Here is a 23637-nt window from a genome sequence, read left to right on the forward strand (position 1 = left end):
ATATAAGGAAGGGTGGAGAGAGATGAAGGAAGGAGAAAGGAAAAGAAAAACAATGCATATAAACATAGAAAGCACTAGAGTGCTAAGCAAGTATGAATAATTGATGATGTAGCAAAGTGATTCCACACTATTTTGGGAAATTTAGGTTACCAATTCTGCAGATGATACATAATACATTGTAGACAGATTCGTTGATAGATAAATAGAAGATTGATTGATAATACATATCTTCAAGTGGAGCAAGAGTTGAGAATTATAGCCACAGGCTTAACATGGCTAGACACCAGCTTCTTTCTTTCTTTCTTTCTTTCTTTCTTTCTTTCTTTCTTTCTTTCTTTCTTTATTTCTTTCTTTTTTCATGATCATAAAGCTTTTTTTTTTTTTACTTCTTTAAATGCAATCAAAACAGTGAAATGTTAAATAGATGACAATACAATTCATAAAAAAAAATGTAACTAACCTAAAATGATATGACAGGAACCTGGAGATTTTCAAGCTCTTGCTGAAGTAATTACTAGGGAATAATGATATTGAGAAATGAAAAAATGACCTGTGAAAAATATAGATGTAGAAAAAGCTAATGCTAAAATTCAACATGTTATTAACAAGGTAACATTATATTCCAGTTTGATCAGGTTTCTTGGGCCTCTTCTCTGGATAAATACCTTGAAGTACTAAAGTGACTAGAAAGGAAAAAAAGGTCACTAAAGTCACTACTATCCTCAAGGCTTTGAACCAGTTCCAATAATGTGGCAAGAGGAAAAAGTCAGTATGTAGTGCTGTCCCCAAACCTATTATTGTTATGACCATAGCTTCATGGAGTTTTTCAGAAATGAGGATGGCAAAGCATGAAAACACAACAGGACCCATACTGTTAACTAAATTAAGATAGTCTGGTTTGGCTGGACTACTTTCTGGTAGAGTAAAACCCCATCTGACCCCTCCTAAGAAAGCTAGGAAACTGGCTCCATAAGCCATCTGAGTAAAAGCTAACATAGGAATATAAGTCTTTGTTGTGACCATGACCAGTGGAATAGCAAAAAATGGTATTAGTCCTGCCAAAGTTACATAAAATGCTGGTTTTGGGCTGTCAAGTATGTAAGTGATGGCACTTGGTGGCCTAGCAGGAAGGACTGCTTGCTTCTGTTTTTCTTGAAGCTGCATGGTGATGTATGATAGCATTGTGTCTTGCTCATAAACACTTGAAATGATGGGAAAAGCCAAGGCTGTGGGAACAAAGGAGAAAGATTCTGCTGGAGAGATGTCTTGGGATAAAGTGAATCTATTCTGCTAGTTCTGAGTCTCACTGTGTAAGGGTATTTCAGCATCTTTGAAGATGCTTGAGCAAAATTCTGGATGAAGTGAAGCATGCTGGACTCTAGTAAGGATCTTGCTCAGGAGGATGAAAACTGTTCTGATTTAATATATTTTACAGCTAAGAAGAAGGGCTGAAGCCTGAACCATTGTCGCTGTGTGTAAATAATAAATTGTCCTCATTTTATACATTTATTTTTTTTCAAAATATCAACATGAAAATCTCTTCCACAAAAACAACTTCAATCATTTAGAAAACTTTTTTTTTTTTCCAGTAGGTATCATAAGTAGATCTATGCTTCATGTAACAGTACTGCACAGAAACAGAAGATCTGGATTTAACAAACACCCCTGCCACTTCCTTGAATGCTCATTTCCTCATCTTTAAAATTGAAGGTCATATAGCTCTTTTTCTCTTTAATTATATACCCCAGTAGTTATTATCTACTTTGGGGAGTAGCAGTTTACATTTAAGATTATGACAGCAGCAACAAACATAGTTTAGTTGTGAGCCAGGCACGGTAAGTGCATATTCTCCATACATTATTTCTGCACTTTCGGGAACTCCATAATTACTGTAGCAGGTGTTTGAAAACTCAGGATATTGCCAGCATTGCATGGCGAAATTGAAAGTGGAACTTCTAAATCTATCTGGGACTTTCTGTTTCTTTATGTCTATAGGATATGAATTTTTTCAACACGGTAGGAAAAAAGAATAGAATTTCATGAATTTGAATATTAGATAAAATTCATATCTTGAAGTTTAAAAGAAGTTTCTTTGGAACACAGCCAGATTATTAGTTACACACTCACTATGTATGGTTGCTTTCAACCCACAACAGCAGAGGTCATAGCAGCAACAGACAACACTTGGCCCACACAGCCTGAAGGGTGGATCTGAGCCTACCCAGCCTCTATTGTAATGGTTAAGAAAACTTCATTGAGGACTCTGCAATTCAGATACCTTTCATATGGAAAGTATTTGGACTAGCTGAGTCAATATGGGCCCATCAGCCACAAAGAATTTATGAGCCTTAAATGGATTCATTGCTCACTGTTAAGTCAATTAAGCATTGCCAAAATAAGGGTTTTCATGAATCCTCTATGTAACTACTTACTAAAGCTATTTTATAGTGCAGCAGTATTAAGTCATTTACTTAGCATAGTTTACATTTCACCATGTTTTTATAGAAGTCTTATTATTTTCAGGAGCTGAACTTATAGCCATGGTGCTGGAACTCTGTGATAGTTGAATTCTACAGGGAGGTTTCCTCAAATACTGGCTTCCAAGTTATTACAAAACTCCCAGGCATGTGGCAGAATTTATATCCAAATGAATTTTCCCACATCAACAAAGAAACATTCTCCTAACAAGGAAGACCTTTGTTTTTGGCTTTTGTTCTTTGGCATAGAGTCTCATGTAGCCCTTGAACTCCTATAAGTCCTGTATACCTTCACCTTCTGAACGCTGAAAGTACAGGCATGCACCATTACATTTGGGGTACTAATACTTTATCAAGACAGGAGAGATTCTCTTCTGATAACAGCAGTTTCCAGACAAGCATGAAGATGTGAGTGTGACTGAAACCATCTGAGCACAATTTCCTAGAGCCCACACAAACATCTGGGCAAGGCCACACATGCCTGTGACCCTAGTCTTATAGGGAACAGAAACTTGAGAATTTGGGGCTCATAGAAATGGTATGGTAGTGTAGCAGACAGCTTCAGGTTCACGGAGATAAACTTCCAGACAAGGCACAGTTATGGAGGAAGGGATATTTATTTAAGCTTACACATCCAGAAAAGATCCATGAATGGCAGGGAAGCTTGCCTGCATTCACAGGTCCAAGGAGAGAGAGAGAGAGAAAGAGAGAGAAAGAGAGATGCACAAGCCTAAAAGCCAAAAGCCACAGCACACTTCAGGAACTCCGTCTAGGCACACTTTGCATATGTTTAGAATGAAATCTGAAACCCACCACCCAGCACATCTTAAGATTCACCCACTGACACTGCCTCCAGTCAGGTGGCATCATATGCAAACTACAAAAAAAAAAAAAAACCCAAAAACAAAAAACAAAGAAAAACCCAGAATATATTGTAGGACATCTATTCAAACCACCACAGGTCCACCAGGTAGCTGTGTGTACAAAGAGAAACTCCATCAGAAGGAAACAAACAGATGAGTGATGGAGTGGGAACAATTCATACATGTGTATATTACACACAACTCAACATGTGTTATAGAATATCTATATTTTTTTCATTTCCAAAAGATGTTATTCACCCCAGGAAGCTGTGTAAAAGAGGACCAATGCTCACACAACTCTCAAACCTGCAAATTTAAATCACTTTCCATAACTACCATTTTTCTATATAAAACTACAGCATTCAAAACAACTTAATTCTGTCAGATTTTGTTAAAATATTAGAATTTTGATTCCAACACTACATTTTTGTCATAACTACTGAGCACTTGCGGAAAATGCCAACGTAGCTTAGTCATCCTAAGGTATATGTGCAAAGAATTTGCCATGACCTCAACAACCCTGTCATAAAGTTCTTTGCAAAACATAGTATGGCTGCACTGTACTTGAGTAGGAGCAATGAAATGGAACTTGTAAAATCACCAGAACAGCTGTTCTTCATACCATATCCCTAAGGCTAAAATAATGAAGGCTGAAGATGTTCTTTAGTGGTTATATTGCTTGCCAGCAAAGCCAGTGGACACCCATTCAATTCCCTAGTATCCCCATAAGGCTAGATGGCAATACATGTGTCTGGAGTTCCTTGGCAGTGGCTAGACCCTAGTGTTCCCATTCTCTCTTTCTCTGTCCCTCTTTCACTATTTGCTTCTCTCACATACATAATAAACAAATAATAAATTTTAAAGTTAAATTAAGCAATCATCAAGAATCTATTACTAATTTCTTACTTCCACTTTTCCCCCTGAGGGAAGGTCTTGCTCTAGCCCAGGCTGACCTGGAATTCACTATGTATTCTCATGCTGGCCTCTAAATCACAGCAAGTCTTTGTTCATCCTTATCCAGCTGGTGCTGTTGGTAGACATGGCTCAGTCTTCGAATGAATCATGGGTAAATCGTAGGAAGAAGGAAATCCAAGGGTCTGGTCTGGGGTTTTGCTCTCTGTTATAAGCTGCTTTTATATCATGTCAACTGGCATTGTTGTGGCACTCTGTATGTTCTACACCAAACCAGATGGCTGCACAGAAAACAAGTGCTTCATTAACCTGAAGAAAAAAAAAAAAAAAAAAAGAATCTGAGGATATTCAACACCTACCAAAGCAGAGATCTAGAGGCTCCTAAGAACTTTTCACTGAAGTAGTTTTAACACCTAACCAAAATGGCTCAGGGAATTTGGTGGAAGGTGGGGCACAAAGATTGTAAGATCCACATGGTGGAACATCATGAGAGGCACTCCCACCCCACAAAAAAACCTGACTGCTGCTCCCACAATGCATATTCCACAACCCCATGGGGAATACCTGAAACCCCAAGTAAGAAGCCCCCCAGAGAAATGGGGGAAAGAATGAAGGATAAGAGGGAACAAATACATGGTGTACTCAGAAAAATATGTTGTTAATAAAGAAGATTTATATATAAAAAATAAAAACTGAAATGATGACAGTAAATACTAATTAGAATATGCTCAACACTGTTTACAGAAATTTTATTTTCTGTCCTCAAGGATGAGTGAGAATATGCAAAGATTTTTTTTTTTTTCTTCCTGTGATTGTGTGTGTTCACATGCTTGAGCAGATATTTCTGTAGTGAGACTTGGGACATTTTAGGATAGATGTCCAATAAGGTAATAACCGGTTTCTTGGTAGCTCTATGTTCTTCCCATTCATGGCTGATTCTTCTAATTTCCTCTGCACCTGACTCTCATATATATAATCAGTGAGTAATGATTTTTTGTTTGCTTTTTTTTCAAGTTAGGCTCTTTCTCTAGCCCAAGCAGACCTGGAATTCACTATGTACTGTCAGAATATACGTGAACTCACAACAATCCTCCTAACATTGAGTGCCAAGTGCTGGGAAGAAATGCATGTGCCACCAAGCCCAGCTAACGATTTTAAAATATTAATTAGATTTGAAATAAGGAAATAAATCAGGACAGTTGAGCCTTATTTCAAGTCCCAAGATCAATCTCAACTCACAAGAAAGGAATTACCTAAATTTACACAACTTTCTATACAGTTCATATTAATATAAACGAGGCTCCTCATCATACACTCATATGCTTATTAGATTTTTTTTTGTTTATTTGAGAGAAAGAATGAGACAGAGGAAGAGAGGGAGAGAAAGAATGGGCAGGCCCGTGGGTCCAGCCACTGAAAAGGAACTCCAGATGCACGTGCCACCTTGTGCTTACATGTGTTCTGGGGAATCAAACTGAGGTCCTTTGTGCAGACAAGCACCTTAACCACTAAGCCATGTGTCCAGACCCTCACACTTATTTATTTACTATCTAACTGGAACCCATAATGTGAAAGCAACAACAAAAAGTAATTCCTAACTTAGGTGGTGGAAGTGGATTGTACAAATATAAAATAAAATTTCTGTGTGGAATCCTGTAATGACGTAAAAACAATGTTAAAATTGGGAATCTGAGTCATCACAGCTTATTACTCTGTGGGAACTGAGGAACAAGGATGTAGGTCATGTATCAGCACTAAAGTATGAAGCTTAATGTCTGCATCATTACTGGGAGACGGGCTGGCAATCTTGGACTTTCCATGATTGTTTTCTGTGTTGTGTCCTCAGTCAATGGGAAACATGGGGTTGTGGGACATTACAAGCATGAAACTTCTATGAGCAGTGCATGGACCTCACAGTAAATGCTATGATGCTGATGGAAGTGAGGTATGTGAGGATTCTCTCCACTGCTTGAACAATGCTGCCCATACCTTCATGAGCTATGATCAGCAGGAAACCTTTCTGACCTTTTCATATCACATCTTGACTTGGAAACTCCAATGCAATTCAAATACATGATTTCATGTCCTGTTCATCCAAATGGAATTCTGAAATTAGTTTGAAAACAAGTATGCTCAGGAGAGTATCCCCATGACATTCATGCCTGGAGATACATGAACTCATAGCACCTGAAGCAAAAGATGATGCTCACAACATGTTTTTCAACTCATTGTTATGACCTTGATGTAGACCTCAAATGCAGAGCTCCAGGGCTGTGTTCTGTACTCATCAAGGAAGGAAGACAAAAACAACATAGATAGAAATTAGGGATATAAATATCTCCTCTAGTCAGCAATAGTAGTAAGGATGGATACACACACATAAACAGGCATATGTGATGTGTGTATCTACCTGATGCTGCCTATTACATTAGAGCTCAGACTGTGAGTTTTAAGACATGGGGAAGCTAATCATTTTAATTTTTGTCTTATTTCTTCCAATACTTTCTGTCGTCTTTTGCAGTTTAACAGAAAAAGGCTGCTTTTGGAGACTAAAACAAAACACAGAAAGTGATGGAGATATGTGCAAGGATTGTGTGTTTTTAATTTACACATCAAAGAAGCATATGATAGACTATGATTCACTGAACCAGCTTTATCGGTAACTGTCAGTTTTGTTACTTAACTTTCTATTGGAAAGTCAAGAATAATGTGTAAGAATTTTCTATATGGGTACAGTAACAATTTTTTAATCCCTTGCAGTTTTCCTCCCAAGCATATTATTTATGGATAAATCCAAATTTATTTTATATTTTACTGAGCAGAAAGTTGCTATAGTCAAATACATCTGAATTGTATATTTTCATGTTGCTGATTTGCAGGTTAATCCCATTGTGGTCAGATAGAGTACAAGGGGTTATATCAGTTTTCCCATAGTTTTTAAGATTTGCTTTGTGTCCTAATATATGCTCTATTTTAGAGAATGTTCCATGTACTGTGAGGAAAATATATATTCTGCAGTGTTTGGGTAGAATTTTATGTATATATCTGTTAGGTCCATTTGTTCCATGACATCATTTAATCCAGATGTCACTCTGTTTATTTTTCTGGGGTTGACCTGTCAATTGATGAGTTTGGCATATTAAAATCACCCACTGAAATTGTGTTTGTTGTCATCTGTGACCTTAAGTCTGATAGTATTTGTTTGATAAAATTGGGAGTCCCCATGTTAGGAGCGTACATGTTTAGGATAGTAATGTCCTCCTGGTGGAGTGGTCCTTAAACAGTAAAAAGTGACCTTCTTTATCTTTCCTCACTAGTGTTTTTTTTTTTTTTTGTTTGTTTGTTTTTTGTTGTTTTTTTTTTTAAAGTCTATCCTATCAGATACTAGGATAGCAACTCCTGCTTGTTTCCTAGGCCCATTTTTTTGAAATACTATTTTCCAACCTCTCACCCCAAGACAGTGTCTGTCTCTTATTGAGAGATGAGTCTCCTGAAAGCAACAAATGTCAGGATCCTGCCAGTCTACAAGGCTGTGTGTTTTGGTTGGTGAACTGAGGCCATTCATATTAACAGTTACTATGGAAATGTATGTATTATTTTCTCCATTCTTCTTGTTTTGTAGTGCTTCCTGTTTTCCCTTTACTTGCTTGTTTTAACTGTTATTTAGGTGTGGTTTTTGTTTTTTTTTTTAATTTTTCCTCTTCTTTGTGTTTTGCATTCTCTTCTTTATGAAGGATTCCTTTGAGTACTTTCTGTAGAGCTGGTCTAGTTGTCATACATTCATTGATCCTGCTTTTGTTTTGTAATATCCTCATTTCTCCATCAATTTGGATAGATAATTTTGCAGGATAAAGTGATCTTGGTTGACAGTTGTTATCTTTCAGAACTTGGAATATATCATCCCAAGTCATTCCAGCTTTTAGAGTTTGTATTGAATAATCTGCTGTTGTTCTGATGGGCTTGCCTGTGTAGATGACACTTTTTCTCTAAGTACTTTCAATATATTTTCTTTGGTTTGCGTGTTTAGTAATTTATTTATAACATGGCGAGGAGCAGTTCTTTCCAGATTTTGTCCGTGTGGTGTTCTAAAAGCTTCTGGTATCTGCATTGGAATTTCTTTCTCAATTTGGGAAAATTTTACTTCTATGATTTTGTTGAAAGTGCCTACTAAGCCTCTGGATTGAAATTCTTCTCGTTCTACAATATACTGAATTCTTACATTTCATCTTTTTATAGTACCCCAGATATCTTGAAATTCTCATTCATATTTTCCTATTAGCTTGCCTTTCTCTTGGTTGGACTGTATTAGTTCTGCCTCCTGGTTTTCTAGTTGACATCTGTTCTCTCCTCCATCCATTCTGCTGGTGAGATTTTCCAGCGTTTGGAAATAAGAGTAGCAAGAATTTGAAACTTAGTCTGTCAGGTGTTTTGTCTATATTCCAGTTAATACAATGGTGAAACACACAATTAAGAAAGCCCAGAGAATCTTTGTACTCTTGGTAGAATAGGAGATGTCACTCAAAGTTGTGATTACTTACATCCCTTCTGAGTTCCTAAACTGGCCAGTGTTACAAGTGGTAGCTGTTACAATTTAATAGCAAGACTGACATGTTACAAACAGAAATTTCCTTTTTCACTTCTACTTATATTTTCTTTTTTATTAAGTTGACACTTTGTATGGATATATCAACTGTTGTTACCATCATTGCCGTCACCCCTATCCCCATTTCACTGAGGGCCCTCCAAATATGATTACTGGTATTCACAATGTAATTATTGGTAATGAGATGTGAGTTGAAATGTCTGTCATTGTAGGGTAATGAAATGCGCTGTATGTCTCTGCTCAACCTGTGGCTAGTACATTCTTTCCACACACTCTTCCACAAAATTCTGAGTGTTATTCACTGTGCTTTATGTCTACCTTAGTGTGTAAGTCTCATCATTCTGGATTTTTGCTTTATTGCATTCAGAGTATTATCAGTGTCTCTATCCCTTACCTTCTGAAATACAGTAGGTGATTCTTGTTCTGTTGATATATTTTGGTTGTGCTTTGTTTTCTTTGCTTCCTCAAAAGAAAAACAGATACTCCAATGTAGAGTGGGATCAGGATACGTTAAAATGTACAAGAATTACGAATTTCAAGAGATTTTTTTCTTTTCACAATATTTATTAACATTTTCCATGATTATAAAAAATAGCCCATGGTAATACCCTGCCTCCCCACCCCACAAAGAGATTTGGATAGCTGTAGCCTCACTTTTGACCAACGACTAATGGATGGATCTCATTGGAGTCTATTATCTTGGTATCCATTGGATTCTGAATTGACTTTTAGTTTTACCTTTTCCACTGAGTGCATCATTTAGCTAATCAGATAGGCATTATTTACTTAACTAGGGTGACTGACACTATTGTTCAGGTGTGTACATCTAGTCAGGATTGTTGCTTGGGTATACCATAGTCCCCTGATTTCTCACAGTATTGCTGGCTGCTTTCATACAACATTTTATTCCATGTTTTCAGCACTATATGGATTAACCATCTGGGTGCTGACTTCCTTCCAGATTCACCCTGATCTCTCAATGTTCTTTGATAGTCTGCATTGCTTACATGTGGTTCTTCAGCAATGGTTTCTCACTTTTCCCTTTAGGTGAGTAATCAAGTGCTTTGACAGAAACTTGTCTCATTTGGGAATATTCATAATTCTCTGCAGTCAACAGCTCGATGTGGGTTGTAATCCAATTCAGGTACTTGAATTTGCCAGTCAGTGTCAAATATTTTAGATTAAGCCTCCATCCCATTCTCTTCAGGCCTAATCATTACCGGACTATCCCCCCATGCTCATATTGATGATTATATCTTTTAGTCTGCTACTGATGAGATAGTATTCTATGATACCAATATATTTTTGGATTTCATTTTGTTTATATTGCCATTCCACTGTGTCTTCCCATTCCCTTCCAGAAATTTCCACCCCTCTCATCTGACCGTCAGATTCTTTTTGGGTATGATAGCAATTCAAGCTATTCCAGTTTAGGAAGCATGGATGAGGGAAACCATGCATTTGTATTTCTATATATGAGTGATTTCACTTAGTATTATCTGTTCAAGTCCTACAATTTCCCTGAAAATATCATTAGATATTTTTCCTTGGGGCTGAGTAGAATTCCATTGTGTGTATGTACACATCTTCATTATTCATTTGTCAACTGATAGGCATCTGGGTTGATTCCAGTTCTTAGTCATTGCGATTTGAGCACCTACTATTGAGCAAATGTTTCGGGAGTGAAGAGTGGAGCATTTAGGGTAGATGCTCAGTTGAGGAATGACAGGCTTAGTTGGTAGCAATATTATAATCCTTTTCAGGAGTCTACTTATTGATTAGTATACTGATGGTTCAAGTTTGTATTTCCACCAGTACTTAAATAGGGGCCCTTTTTCCCTGAGTGTTCTCAAAATGTACTGTCATTTGATTTGTTAAAGATTTCCATCCTTTAGGGAGTGTGGTGGAATGTCATAGAATTTTTAATTTCAATTTCCCTGATGGTTAAGAATGTTGAACATTTTCAGAGATGACTTTGGGCATTTAATTTCTTCCTTTGAGAATTTTCTATTGAACTCTCTGCTCCATTATTTGAGGATAGTGTTTCTTTTTCCTATTGTTTAGTTTTTTGAGTTACTTTAGATTCTGGAAGTTAGGCCTCTGTCAGTGGTATAGCTGGCAAAGATTTTCTCCCCATCTATAGGTAGTTTGTGGGCTCTGTTTAGGGTATGTTGTTTGTAAGCAAACATTTTATCTTTATTAGTTGCCATGGGTTAAAAGATTTACTTAATTTCCAGGATTACTGTGGTATTATTCAGGAAGTATGGCCCTAGTCATACTTTGTAGAAAGTTCCCTTTTTGTTTCATCCTGTAGCTTTAGATTTCTGGATCTTATATTGAAGCATTTCATCCATTTGGAGGTTAATATTTTTGTCATGGGAAGAGGAATGGGTGTAGTTTTAGTTTTTCTATATATAGTTATTGAATATGTCCAGAAACATTTGTTAAGAATGCTATGTTTTCTCTAGTTTACATTGCTGTAGTTACTTGAAATAATTAAATCTTAAATGTTCACAAAAAGACCACTTAGAGTAAATGATTATGAAGAACTATATTAAATATGAAGTCAAAATTCATCTACAGAATACCTCTGATGAGTTAGAAATCATTAAACACATTAAATACCAGTAATTATAAATAAAAAAGACTTAATAATAAGAGAATTATATAGGATATCAAAAGGCTTTTTTTGCATAGAGATATAAATTTTAAGAGAACATGAAATGTTGAACATCTGACATATCATTATATCCTGAGATTTTCCTGCTTACTTGGTCAACTAGAAGTCTAGTAATGATACATAGAGACAGAAAAATGGAATATAAAGGTAGAGTACACTGTCAGAAGAATTACATTAATGATTATCAATAGCATCTTTGTTTTCCATTGATAAAAATGATTTTTGTTTACACAACACATCCTCCCTCCAGTGTATCCAAATCCTCAGATCTCAAATGTTATCCTCCTGCCACTGTTACATGGACTTGGATGTCACACATGACTCTCAGCATAGCCACCAAGTCACTATACCCCTTTCTCCCTCCTATATCACCTGTGGCAAGGATCATAATTACGGGTCTACAGAAGCACTCATGCTAGTTTGGGCACACTTAACCTTACCCATGTCCTTATTTCCACCCACACTGCCCATTTCCGGGTTCCAATGAGAGTATAGGAGCAATTTCCCAATATTCATGAACCTCTTCCTAGATAAATAATTATTTCTAGGGTTCCAATTGTGAGTCCGAATGTAGAGGCAAACTCTTTACCCTTTATACCACCTATGCCACCTCCTGATGGGAAGCCACAAAGAAAAAAAGCCCTTCAAGATAGGTGATTTTTCAACAAACTCTAGATACAAGAAGGGGTAGGTAACATGAGCTACAACTATTGACCAACCACAAGAGACACAACTACAGTGTTATACCACCAAACCAAAGGAAACCTGTAGGATGAAGGCAGAAAAGCTAAGTATCAGGGAGGAGCTTAAAGGGATGTGAAAAAAGAAAAGGGGAAGAGGGGAATGAAACTTTGTTTTCAAACACCATAATGAAACAAATCTTTGACAGTCAATAAAAATAAACTCACAGAACAACAGTAACTCTGGATATTTATGGTCGTAATTCTCTGACCAAAAGACTTACAGTAGAAGATTATGTCAGAAAAAGGGAACATTTCTTCACCTTAAAATAATTCACATTACCATTAGAGAGATAACTTTTTTTAAGTTATTTATTTTTTTATTAGTTTTCTATTCAGCAAACACAGGCAGTTTGGTATGATTATTAGGCTTATCCGTGGCCTACCACCTCCCCAATGGCTCCTCCTTGGGTATATGGGTGGTGCATTGTGGAGTTAGTCCACAGGTATTGGTACGATAAATGTGAGAGAGAATTTTTGAGGTAACAGATGGAAAAAGATTTTCTAACTGTGACATTTTATTTTTATATTCAACTTGAGAAGACATATAATCATCTGAGAGGAATTATAAGGATAAGGATATCCCTGGAGAGAATTCCTGTTAGATAATATTGACTGGGTAATTGAAGTGGGAATATCTAAATTTACTGTGGGCAGCAGCATAGCAGGGCAGAGATCCTCTACTGTATAAAAAGGAAGAGGCATGACTGCCAATGTGCAATATTCATATAGCTCTGTGGGCCTCCTTGCTGGACTGAAACAGGCCCCTCTCAGATACCATGCTATGGCTGCCAATAATATCCTTATCAATTTTGAGTATTCTTTAGTATGACCTGGAAGGATAATCTGCAACAAATATGCCTTCCTTTAACCTGATTTTTGTCAGCTATGTTGTCCTAGCAAAGGGGAATTACTTAACACAAGAAGCAAATGAACTACAAAAATGAAGGGACACCTCCAATTCCTGGTGAAATAGAGTTCACATTATAACTAGAATAGATACCCATGGCTTCAGACACATTATAGAAGCCATGCTTTGCTGTAAATAGGTAGGATTGACTGTATATTCAGCATTAATCAGGGCATTGCCTAACTCATTGCAGGATGGTATTTAACAAAAGTACTATAACATAGGAATTTGAAAAGGAAATTCTGCATAGGCATGAGGTCCTTTGTTCAAATCCATGGCCCTCACCTAAAATTGTGACTTGGTGCACATGTCATCCCATGTTTTGAGTTTGAAAAATCCTAATCCCTAGAGATTGGATGCTTGTGTAGCCTAATTGGTGAACTCCAAGTCATCAGAATTATTGCATGTAAATCAGGCATGGTGATACATACCTTTAATCTCAGCATTTAGGAAGCAGAGGTAGGAGTATCACCATAAGTTCCAGGCTACTCTAAGACTACATATTGAATTCCAGGTGAGAAAGGGCAAGAGTCAGAATCTGTGTCAAAATAAAAACTGAAGACAAACAACTACATGTAAAGTAATGTAGAAGAACAACTCACACTGGCTTATAGTATACACACTGAAACAAGACTAGGCCCTCACACACACACACACACACACACACACACACACACACATACACAATGTGATCTTACATAAACATGAAGGTGACTATTACACACGTTTACATGTACACAAAATACCATAAACTCAATCACTACTGCATTCATTTTTCATTTCTTTTTTTTTTTAATTTATTTATTTATTTGAGAGCGACAGACACAGAGAGAAAGACAGATAGAGGGAGAGAGAGAGAATGGGCGCGCCAGGACCTCCAGCCTCTGCAAACGAACTCCAGACGCGTGCGCCCCCTTGTGCATCTGGCTAACATGGGACCTGGGGAACCGAGCCTCGAACCGGTGTCCTTAGGCTTCACAGGCAAGAGCTTAACCGCTAAACCATCTCTCCAGCCCTCATTTCTTTTTTTTTTAAATTTAATTTATTAGTTTTCTGTTCAGCAAATACAGACAGTTTGGTACCATTGTTTAGGCTGATCAGTGATCTACCCCTACCATTGGACCCTCCTTGATGATGTAAATGGGTCGTGCATTGTGGAGTTAGCCCACATTTATTGGTACGATAAATGTCTCTGCATTTCATGACCCAACATGTGACTCTGACATTCTTTCCACCCCCTCTTCCGCAAAATTTCCCTGAGCCATATTGGGTTCATTTTTGGTCTGCATCAGGGCTGAAGTCTTGGGGGCTTCTGAGGCTCTGACTCTCAGATTTGGTAGGAGTTTATTTTTCTCTGTGTTGGTCTCCTTCCCCTTTGTGCTGGTATCCGGTTCATCAGGAAAACATGACCCTTGCTTGTTCCGCAAATTGTCCTTAGTTTCAGTCGGGCCCTTTTGAGGTATGTTGGGGCAGCTCACTCCTTAGGATGTGCATGTATCTGAATAAGATAAGCAGATTCTCCAATGGAGAGTAAGTTAGCACCCGGAAAATTGAGATAACAATTACTTTTTTGATAGAGAGTTTGATAGGTGTAGGCCCTCTTGTAGCCCATGATTGATGGTACCTTGATATTGGAGAGTGGGCTTGTGTTTGGGTATGGTTCTGACTTGTTTCCCAGCTCCAGCTATGGGTCTGGTACCACTGAGGGGATCAGTTAGCCAAATCAAGAACAGTTGGTTCCCCACCATGGCAGTCTTCCACTATTGCACTTGTGTGGGCATCACATCAGGTTATTTGTTGCTAATTAGGTTAGACAATGAGTTGCTTGGACAGATATTGGTCATTTCCCCCAGTCGCCCATGTAGCACATTCTGGCACTAGACATGCTGACTGGCTGGGGACTGACTCTCTCCTGGCTTCCAGCCATGCTATTCCATTTTATGTGTCAGCTATGTATGGAGTCTTCAGCGATAGGGTCTTACCACTTGCCTTTGGTGGGTCATCAAGTACTCTGACAGAAGTCTGTCACTGTTTTGGGAAACCTTGTAGGTTTCTCTGATCAAAAGCTCATTGTGGATGGTAGTCCCAAGCTGCAAGTGGGGTTTACAGGTCAGTGCCCACTAAGAAATTGAGGAAAAACATAAGTGATATACAAGAGTTAAAGAGGAGAGAGAGAGAGAGGGAGGGGGAGAGGGAGGGAGGGAAGATGTAGAAAATTTAGGTTAGTCTTGATCCTACCCTCTCCAGTGTCTTGTGGTTCAGGTGTTTCCTGTTAGGGTCTAGTGAAGGTTCAGCCATTTGGTCTGTCTTTTAGGAAGTAGAATTTTATGTTACCATTGCCGTTTGGGTCCAGATTACTGTTTCCTTCCCTTCGATGCCCTCCTCGCCCTCCCCATCCATCCTATTGTCTAGTCTATGAGGTGCTTGCTGGGTATGTAAGGTATCCTGGGTAGATTCATGTTAGGTGATGTAGATGAGTGAGAATATGTGTCGATTTTTTTTTCTGTAATTGGGTAAGTTCGCTGAGAATGATCTGTTCCAGGTTCAACCATTTTTCCTCAAATTTGTTTGTGTTGTTTGTTCTTACTCCTGTATAGAATTCCATTGTGTAGATATACCACATCTTTGTTATCCATTCTTCTAATGATGAACATCTGGGTTGATTCCAGCTTTTAGCTATTACGAATTGAGTCACTACAAACATGGTTGAGCAAATCTCTCTAGCCTGTGGTTTTAAGGTTTTAGGGTAGATGCACAGTAAGGGTATAACTGGGTCTGTTGGTATTTCTATAGTCAGCTTTTCCAGGAGTCTCCATATTGCTTTCCAAAGTGTTTGTATCATCCTGCATTCCCACCAACAGTGAATGAGTGTTCCTGCTTCTCCCCATCCTCAACAGCATTTATTTTCATTTGATTTTTTCTTGTTGGCTATCCTTATTGGTGTAAAATGTAATCTCATAGTTGTTTTAATTTGCATTTCTCTGTTGATTAGGGATGATGAACATTTTCTTAAGTGTGTGCTTGCCATTTGTATATCTTCCTCTGTGAATTGCCTGTTCAACTCTGCACCCCATTTTGTGAGTGGGGTATTTGTCTTCTTATTGTTTAGACTTTTGGGTTCTTTGTAGATTCTAGAGATTAGGCCTCTATCAGTTGTGTAACCTGCAAATATTTTCTCCCATTCTGTGGGTATTCTATTGTCTTTGCTTATTATATGCTTGTCTGTAAAGAAACTCTTCAGCTTCATATGATCCCATTGGTTGAGTGATTGTTTAAGAACTTGAGCCACTGGGGTTTTGTTCAGGAAGTCTTTTTCATTTCTTAATATTGAGAATTCTAGCATCAAGATACTCTGTCTGGAGTAAGTCTATTTCCAAGTCCGTGTATGACCTATAGACTATATATAGTCTTTTCACCAGTTTCTTATTAGCCAAATATGAATGCAGCTCTCTCTATATATATTCATAACACAAATATGTTTATGAATTTTCATTCATTTAATAAGTTAAAAATACCTAATTGACCCATATGCTAAGTTGGATCATAGTCTCACATTAAGGTGCATGATTACATGAGAATTTCAGGAGAAATCATAACTTATCACATGTATTACATGTCCACTCAAATTGTTTTGAAGTTTATGCTGTTTGAAGCCTCATTCATAATGATTACTGTGTTTAATTTCAGTGTGCCAGTCAAAAAATATCAATATATTCTGACAATGATTTTTGTCACTGAAGAGATCAACAGAAATCCCAAACTTTTACCCAACATGTCTATTATTGTTTTCTTCGATCCTTACATGTGTGATGATTCATTGACTATCGTCTCTCGCCTAAGATCCACAGAAGCTAAACAGAATATTCTTCCTAATTATCGTTGTGTAATAAATGAATGTGGTTTATTATTTACAGGACCCTCATGGGCAAGGAGTAGCAAAATTGGGACATTGCTCTCAATAAACCTTAATATAGGACAGGTGAGATTTTGTGATGTACAGATTAGAATTAGGATTTTCATTTGCTTATGGATATTTCCAGTAGATACTTTGTTTATCCATGTATTGGCAGACACAGTTAATAAAGATCATAATCTTTGATTTGGTGGGGTATCAGCGCTTACCTTTTCAAAATTGATAGGAGGTACTATGGAGATATACAAATGGATTTGCTACAACCCACCCTTAAGCTGATGCGTACTGTTCCAGAGTTTTATGATTAGTGAAATACAACTAATAATGGTGTCAGCCATCACCCTTTCAAACATTCTTCCCAAATGGTAATTAACACAATTCAGATCTTAGTTTGTTTTTTTCCATTGTTCTTCCTCACATTCATTTCTATGTTCTGTGTCCTTTAGATTCACTATGGCCCATTTAATCCTGTTCTGAGTGACCATATTCAGTATCCTTATCTGTATCAGATTGCACCCAAGGAAACAAGGCTGCCTTTTGCCATAGTCTCCTTAATGCTTCATTTCAACTGGATTTGGGTGGGGCTGGTCATCTCTGATGATGACCAAGGTATTCAATTTCTCTCAGACTTCAGAGAAAAGATGCAAGGAAATGAACTCTGTTTAGCCTTTGTGAATGTGATCCCATTAAACATGGACTTATACAATACAAGGGCTGAGAAATATTATAAACAAATTGTGACATCATTGGCAAATGTTGTGGTCATTTATGGTGAATTAAATTCCACACTGGAAGTAAGCTTTAGAAGATGGGCATATTTAGGTATCCGTCGGATCTGGGTCACCACCTCACAGTGGGATGTCATCACAAATACTGGAAGGCACTTCATTCTTGATTCATTCTATGGTGATTTCATGTTTTCTAATCGCCATCATGAGATTCCCAAATTTAAAAAAAATTATTCAGTCAATGAACACTTCTCCAAATCCAATAGATTTTTCTTTTATGAGATCAGAATGGATGCATTTTAATTGTTTGAACATTGAATCTCCATGTAGAACAAAGAGTAAATGTGCACTCAATAATTCATTAAAATGGTTTGCAAGTCATGGATTTGACATAGCCATAAGTGATGAGAATTATAATCTATACAATGCTGTGTATGCCTGGGCATATGCTTACCATGCAATGCATTATGAACATGTAGATGTTCACCCAATAATGCAACTATGTGTACCTGACTGCTCTAAGGTATGTAGTGTCATCAATAATACCTTCTAAGTAGCTCCATACATTTTTAAAATCTATTGCTGGAAGCACTCTCAATTTGCGGTGTTTCTCCATTGTTTCATCTCCTAGGAAGTAAATATATACTGAGTTTATTACTTACTTTTATCATGGTAAATACTTGACCAAAAAACGTAGTTGAGAGTATTTTCATTCTACTTCACAGTTCAAGAATATAGTCCATCACGATGGTGACACCATGGAAGCAGGGGCATGAAACAAACTAGCCATGACATCTATAATCTGTAACCAAGGGTGATGAATTTATTGGTCATCTAGTTCTCCCTGATTATAAACCCTTTTTCCATGAAATAGTGTCACCTACATTCAGTGTGACCTTTCCATGTTTAGTAACCAAACTAAAATTTCTTAGTGACATGTCCACAGATTTATGTCTATGGTAAATCTAACTCCAGCCAAGCAGACAACCATGACAAATCATTACTGTGTACATACATGAAAAATACTGAAATTGATGACATCAGTTTTGAATGATCCATATTTTATGTGACATGTTTTCTGAGCCTGACACAATGCCCAACTGGTTTTACAATTTGATAAGTGATCCAAGTTTATTTAATAATTTATTTACTTCAGTTTTTTGAGGTAGGGTCTTACTCTAGCCCAGGCTGACCTGGAATTCATTATGGAGTCTCAGGGTGGCTTCAAATTCATGGTGGTCCTCCTACCTTTGCCTCCTGAGTTCTGGGAATAAAGGTTTGTGCCACCATGCCTGGCTTCCCATTTTGTTTGTTTGTTTGTTTGTTTTTGTTTTTTATTTATTTATTATGATGTGCTTGATATCTAGATGTGAGCTTACTTTTCCCATGCCAAAGTATCCTGATCAATGTGAGTGAGAAGTCACATAAATTGCTATTGTAATTCTGTATCACTGCTATAACTGAAGACCTTACTGCTTTAGTTAACCTTTTTTTTTGATTTCTATAATCATAGTGAGCTTTAAGGCTTATGTCAATAGCCTTATCTAATATTTGGTGATTAATTTCCACAGTTTCTCCACAAATAATCTTATAAAAACATAGTAATGTTTAATTTATCTGTGGAAATTCATTTATTTCACATAATTGGGTACATGCTATAGAGTTTCATTTTCAGGGAAGGGTTGTAAAATAGGAAGGTATTACTCATATCACATATTATGTGCATTTGTGTATGTACCTAATAGGAAATGATATACTTCTTTTAGTTTTACCACACTATGAAGAATACGCAATTTATTAACCCCATTGGAGACTTAGTGACTATTAATGAGAAAACAAAATGTGATGCAGACTATGACATTTCCCACATTTCAAATTTTCCACAAGGTCTTGGAATAAAGGTGAAAATAGGACAGTTTTCTTCATATGGTTCCTTTGGTCAACAATTGTATTTGTCTGATGAGGCCATAGAGTGGGCCACAGGGGGTAGACAGGTACGTTTATCTAACTGTAATACTTTACTCAAGGCATAAATAGATAAAATCATGTGGGGTCATGTGTGCCCTCTTGATTTGGCCAAGGGCAACATGTCAATTCAGATTCTTTTTTCCAGTGTCCTAGATTTTCTTTCTATCTCTTGAAAAATATTTGGAAATGACAAAATATTTCATCTAAATCTTGAGAGACACACCTTTAATCCCACCACTCACAAGGCAGAGGTAAGAAGATCACTGTGAGTTCATGGCCAGCCTGAGACTACTTAGTGAATCACAGGTCAGCCTGAGCTAGAGTGAGATTCTACCTCAAAAAAAAAAAAAAAAAAAAATCTTGAGGGACATGGAGTTTGACACCTCAAATTTTTTGTAGATGTGGGGAAAGAGTTTAATAAAGGTGATTGTTTTAACATATAGTTTTGAATGGACTATATAACATTGCTAACTTTTGCAACTGTACTTCTGGTTTTCCTCAGATTCCCTCTTCTGTGTGCAGTGAGACTTGCAAGCTTGGTTTCAGGAAGTTCCGACATGAGGGAAAGGCAGCCTGTTGTTTTGATTGTTTCCCCTGCCCAGAAAATGAGATTTCTAACAAAACAGGTAAGTTGATGGTTTAGAGAGTCTTTCTTCAGATTGATCTTTTCCGCACATATAGTGGGAACTTCTAAGGGCCTTAAGAGAACCTGAAGAAACAGATAATATTTCTTCGTTGCTTAATGTAATCACTTGGTTCAAATGAAAAATACTCATGACTATAAACATAAAACTTTACTCCATGAACCACATTTTTAGTACCTAGATCCATTGTACATACTAGTTCTCCCACAATAAAAAATACTCTTTGAGATAAAATAGTTAATGAATATATTATTTCTATCAAGGATATCACATATACATATAATAATCTGTGAATCTACATAAAATGAAGTTAATAAGAAGGAATCTTCCACATCTTTATCCTCTCAGGATACAAGAGGTTGCTGATGGATAGTCAGTGCTCAGAGATGTCATTTTTGGCTTTAAATATTTATATTTATTTTATTCAGTTATTTACTTATGGATTTATTAGAGAAGGGAAATAGAAATAAAGTGAGAATGTGAGTGCCAGAGCCTCCACCCACTTCAAATGAACTCCAGATGCACGTGCCACCATGTGAATCTGGTTTGCATGGGACCTGGAGAGTCAAACACAGGTCTTTAGTCTTTGCAAGAATGTACTTTAAACAGTGTGCCATCACTCCACCCTTTTTTGACTTTAGAGATATGTAATTTTGCAAACACTTTCAATGTAAGCATAATATCTCCCAAGTGTCTATGAAATAATTTAGAAAGCAGTTGATTTTAAGACTTTAGACATGAGCATATCACAGCAATTTAGATCCTTTACCAGGAAACTTAAATATTCCAATTAAAATATCATGAGCATTGTTTCAGATGTAATTTGAAGCACTTAAGGAGAAAATGGGAAATATTCTGAAGTTAAAAATAAGAATAAAAAATTTATCTCAGATGTCAAGCCTACTAGGTTGAGCACAGAATGGAAGAATAGGTACTATTAGGTACTGTTTTATGTTGCCCTCTATACTACTGGTGAGAATGCAAGACAATGGGAGTGGCATGCTAAAGTAGTACCTAAATGCCAATAAATATGATCAAAGGGATTTAAATATCATATAAATATTAATTCCTCAGCATTTACATCTACTAGTGTCTGGAGCATACTCTAATATCCAGAGAACTTTTTCAGTGTACCAGAAATCAAAGTGGATATAGAGGAGTATTGTTACATGATGTAGAAAAAAGGAATGAGATTGACATAATTTTTTTTAATTATTTATTTATTTATTTGAGAGCAACAGACACAGAGAGAAAGACAGATAGAGGGAGAGAGAGAGATTGGGCGCGCCAGAGCCTCCAGCCTCTGCAAACGAACTCCAGACGCATGCCCCCCCTTGTGCATCTGGCTAACGTGGGACCTGGGGAACTGAGCCTTGAACCGGGGTCCTTAGGCTTCACAAGCAAGTGCTTAACTGCTAAGCCATCTCTCCAGCCCTATATGGATGATATTTTAATAGCCAATAGAAATAGGGGAATCCTACAAAATTTATTACAAGAAATGATTTCTACCCTAGCTGCTTATGGTTTGAAGGTATCCCCTGAAATGATTCAAATAACACCCCCTTATATTTATTTAGGGAGAATTATAGAAAGTGATGCTGTACCCAAACAACCCTTAAAATTAGATCTGTCACACTTAGATACCTCTATGGATTTTCAAAACGTTTTTTTATAGAGGGGCCATATTGGACTTCAAGGAAGAGACAGCATGGCTGGAATTGTGTCATGCAGCTCTTCATCACTCAATTCTTGGTGATCCTGAAATGGCATGCTTGCTGTCTCTGGCAAGGAATATAGAATATAATTATGCTGCAACAAGAAGGAAATACTGCCAGTAATCTGATGATACTTTGCATTGTCTGCCAGGTATGGATCAATGTGTGAAGTGCTCAAACAATCAGTATGCCAACATAGAGAAAAATCACTGCCTCCAAAAAACTATGAAGTTTCTGGCTTATGAAGATGCCTTGGGGATAGCTCTGGCTTGTGTAGCGCTTTGCTTCTCTATACTCACTGCTGTTGTACTTGGGGTTTTTGTAAAGCACCAAAATACACCAATTGTGAAGGCCAGTAATCGAACAAACAGCTACATCCTTCTCATTTCCCTCAAGTTCTGTTTTCTCTGTCCATTACTCTTCATTGGACACCCCAACGCAGCCAAGTGTATCCTGCAGCAGATGACATTTGCACTTCTGTTCACTGTGGCTGTGTCAACTGTTTTGGCCAAAACAATTACTGTGGTTCTGGCCTTCAGGGCCACTGCTCCAGGAAAAAGGTTGAGTGGGCTGCTGGCATCAGGAGCACCTAACTTCATCATTCCCATCTGTACCTTGATCCAACTTGTTCTCTGTGGCATCTGGATGGGAACATCCCCTCCCTTTGTTGACACTGATGAACACTTGGAACATGGGTACATTATCATTGTGTGCAACAAAGGCTCAGACACTGCCTTCTACTGTGTCCTGGGATACCTGGGATCTCTGGCTATAGGGAGCTTTACTGTGGCTTTCCTGGCCAGAAACCTGCCTGATACATTCAATGAAGCCAAATTTCTGACCTTCAGCATGCTGGTGTTCTGCAGTGTGTGGGTTACTTTCCTCCCTGTCTATCACAGCTCCAAGGGGATAGCCATGGTGATAGTGGAAGTCTTTTCTATCTTGGCCTCCAGTACAGGATTGGTAAGTTGCATCTTTTTCCCCAAGTGTTATATCATTTTGATAAGACCCAGTAAAAATAGTCTAAAGAGGGTGAAGAAAAAACATATTGTACAATCAACTAATTTTTAAATTTTACTTCATATGTCTTAATTTAAATTATATCCTGTAGAAACCCTTCCACTATTGTAAACACTAAATATTAAAAAGAGGGTAGATATTTGTTCATGTGTACAAGTCTTATTTGGTCTCTAACATTGGTTTTTTCTCTCACAATTTTTATTAACATTTTCCATGGTTATAAAAAATACCCCATGTTAATGCCCTTCCTCCCCCCACCTACTTTTCCCTTTGAAATACCATTCTCCATCATATCTTCTCCCCATCTCAATCAGTCTCTCTTTTTATTTTGATGTCATCATCTTTTCCTCCTCTTATGATGGTCTTGTGTAGGTAGTGTCAGGCACTGTGAGGTCATGGATATCCAGGCCATATATGTCTGGAGGGAGCATGTTGTAAGGAGTCCTACCCTTCATTTGGCTCTT

The 23637-nt window shown here is 37.4% G+C and overlaps 1 protein-coding gene and 1 pseudogene across 1 annotated transcript; one reads left to right on the top strand and one right to left on the bottom strand.

The window, feature by feature from the left end:
- Positions 1–615: 615 nt before the first annotated feature.
- LOC123457421 lies at positions 616–1370 on the bottom strand (annotated as a pseudogene).
- A 4786-nt stretch (positions 1371–6156) lies between these two features.
- On the top strand, positions 6157–23224 carry LOC123457422 (vomeronasal type-2 receptor 116-like). The gene is given in 8 exon segments (XM_045141340.1): positions 6157–6197; positions 6774–6911; positions 16873–17164; positions 17545–18048; positions 18050–18349; positions 19593–19820; positions 20297–20420; positions 22305–23224. Coding segments are annotated over 8 exon segments (2547 nt in total).
- The last annotated feature ends 413 nt before the right edge of the window (positions 23225–23637 follow it).

This window comes from Jaculus jaculus, unplaced genomic scaffold (assembly GCF_020740685.1).
Source record: "Jaculus jaculus isolate mJacJac1 unplaced genomic scaffold, mJacJac1.mat.Y.cur mat_scaffold_46_1_974171_arrow_ctg1, whole genome shotgun sequence".
NCBI lineage: Eukaryota > Metazoa > Chordata > Mammalia > Rodentia > Dipodidae > Jaculus > Jaculus jaculus.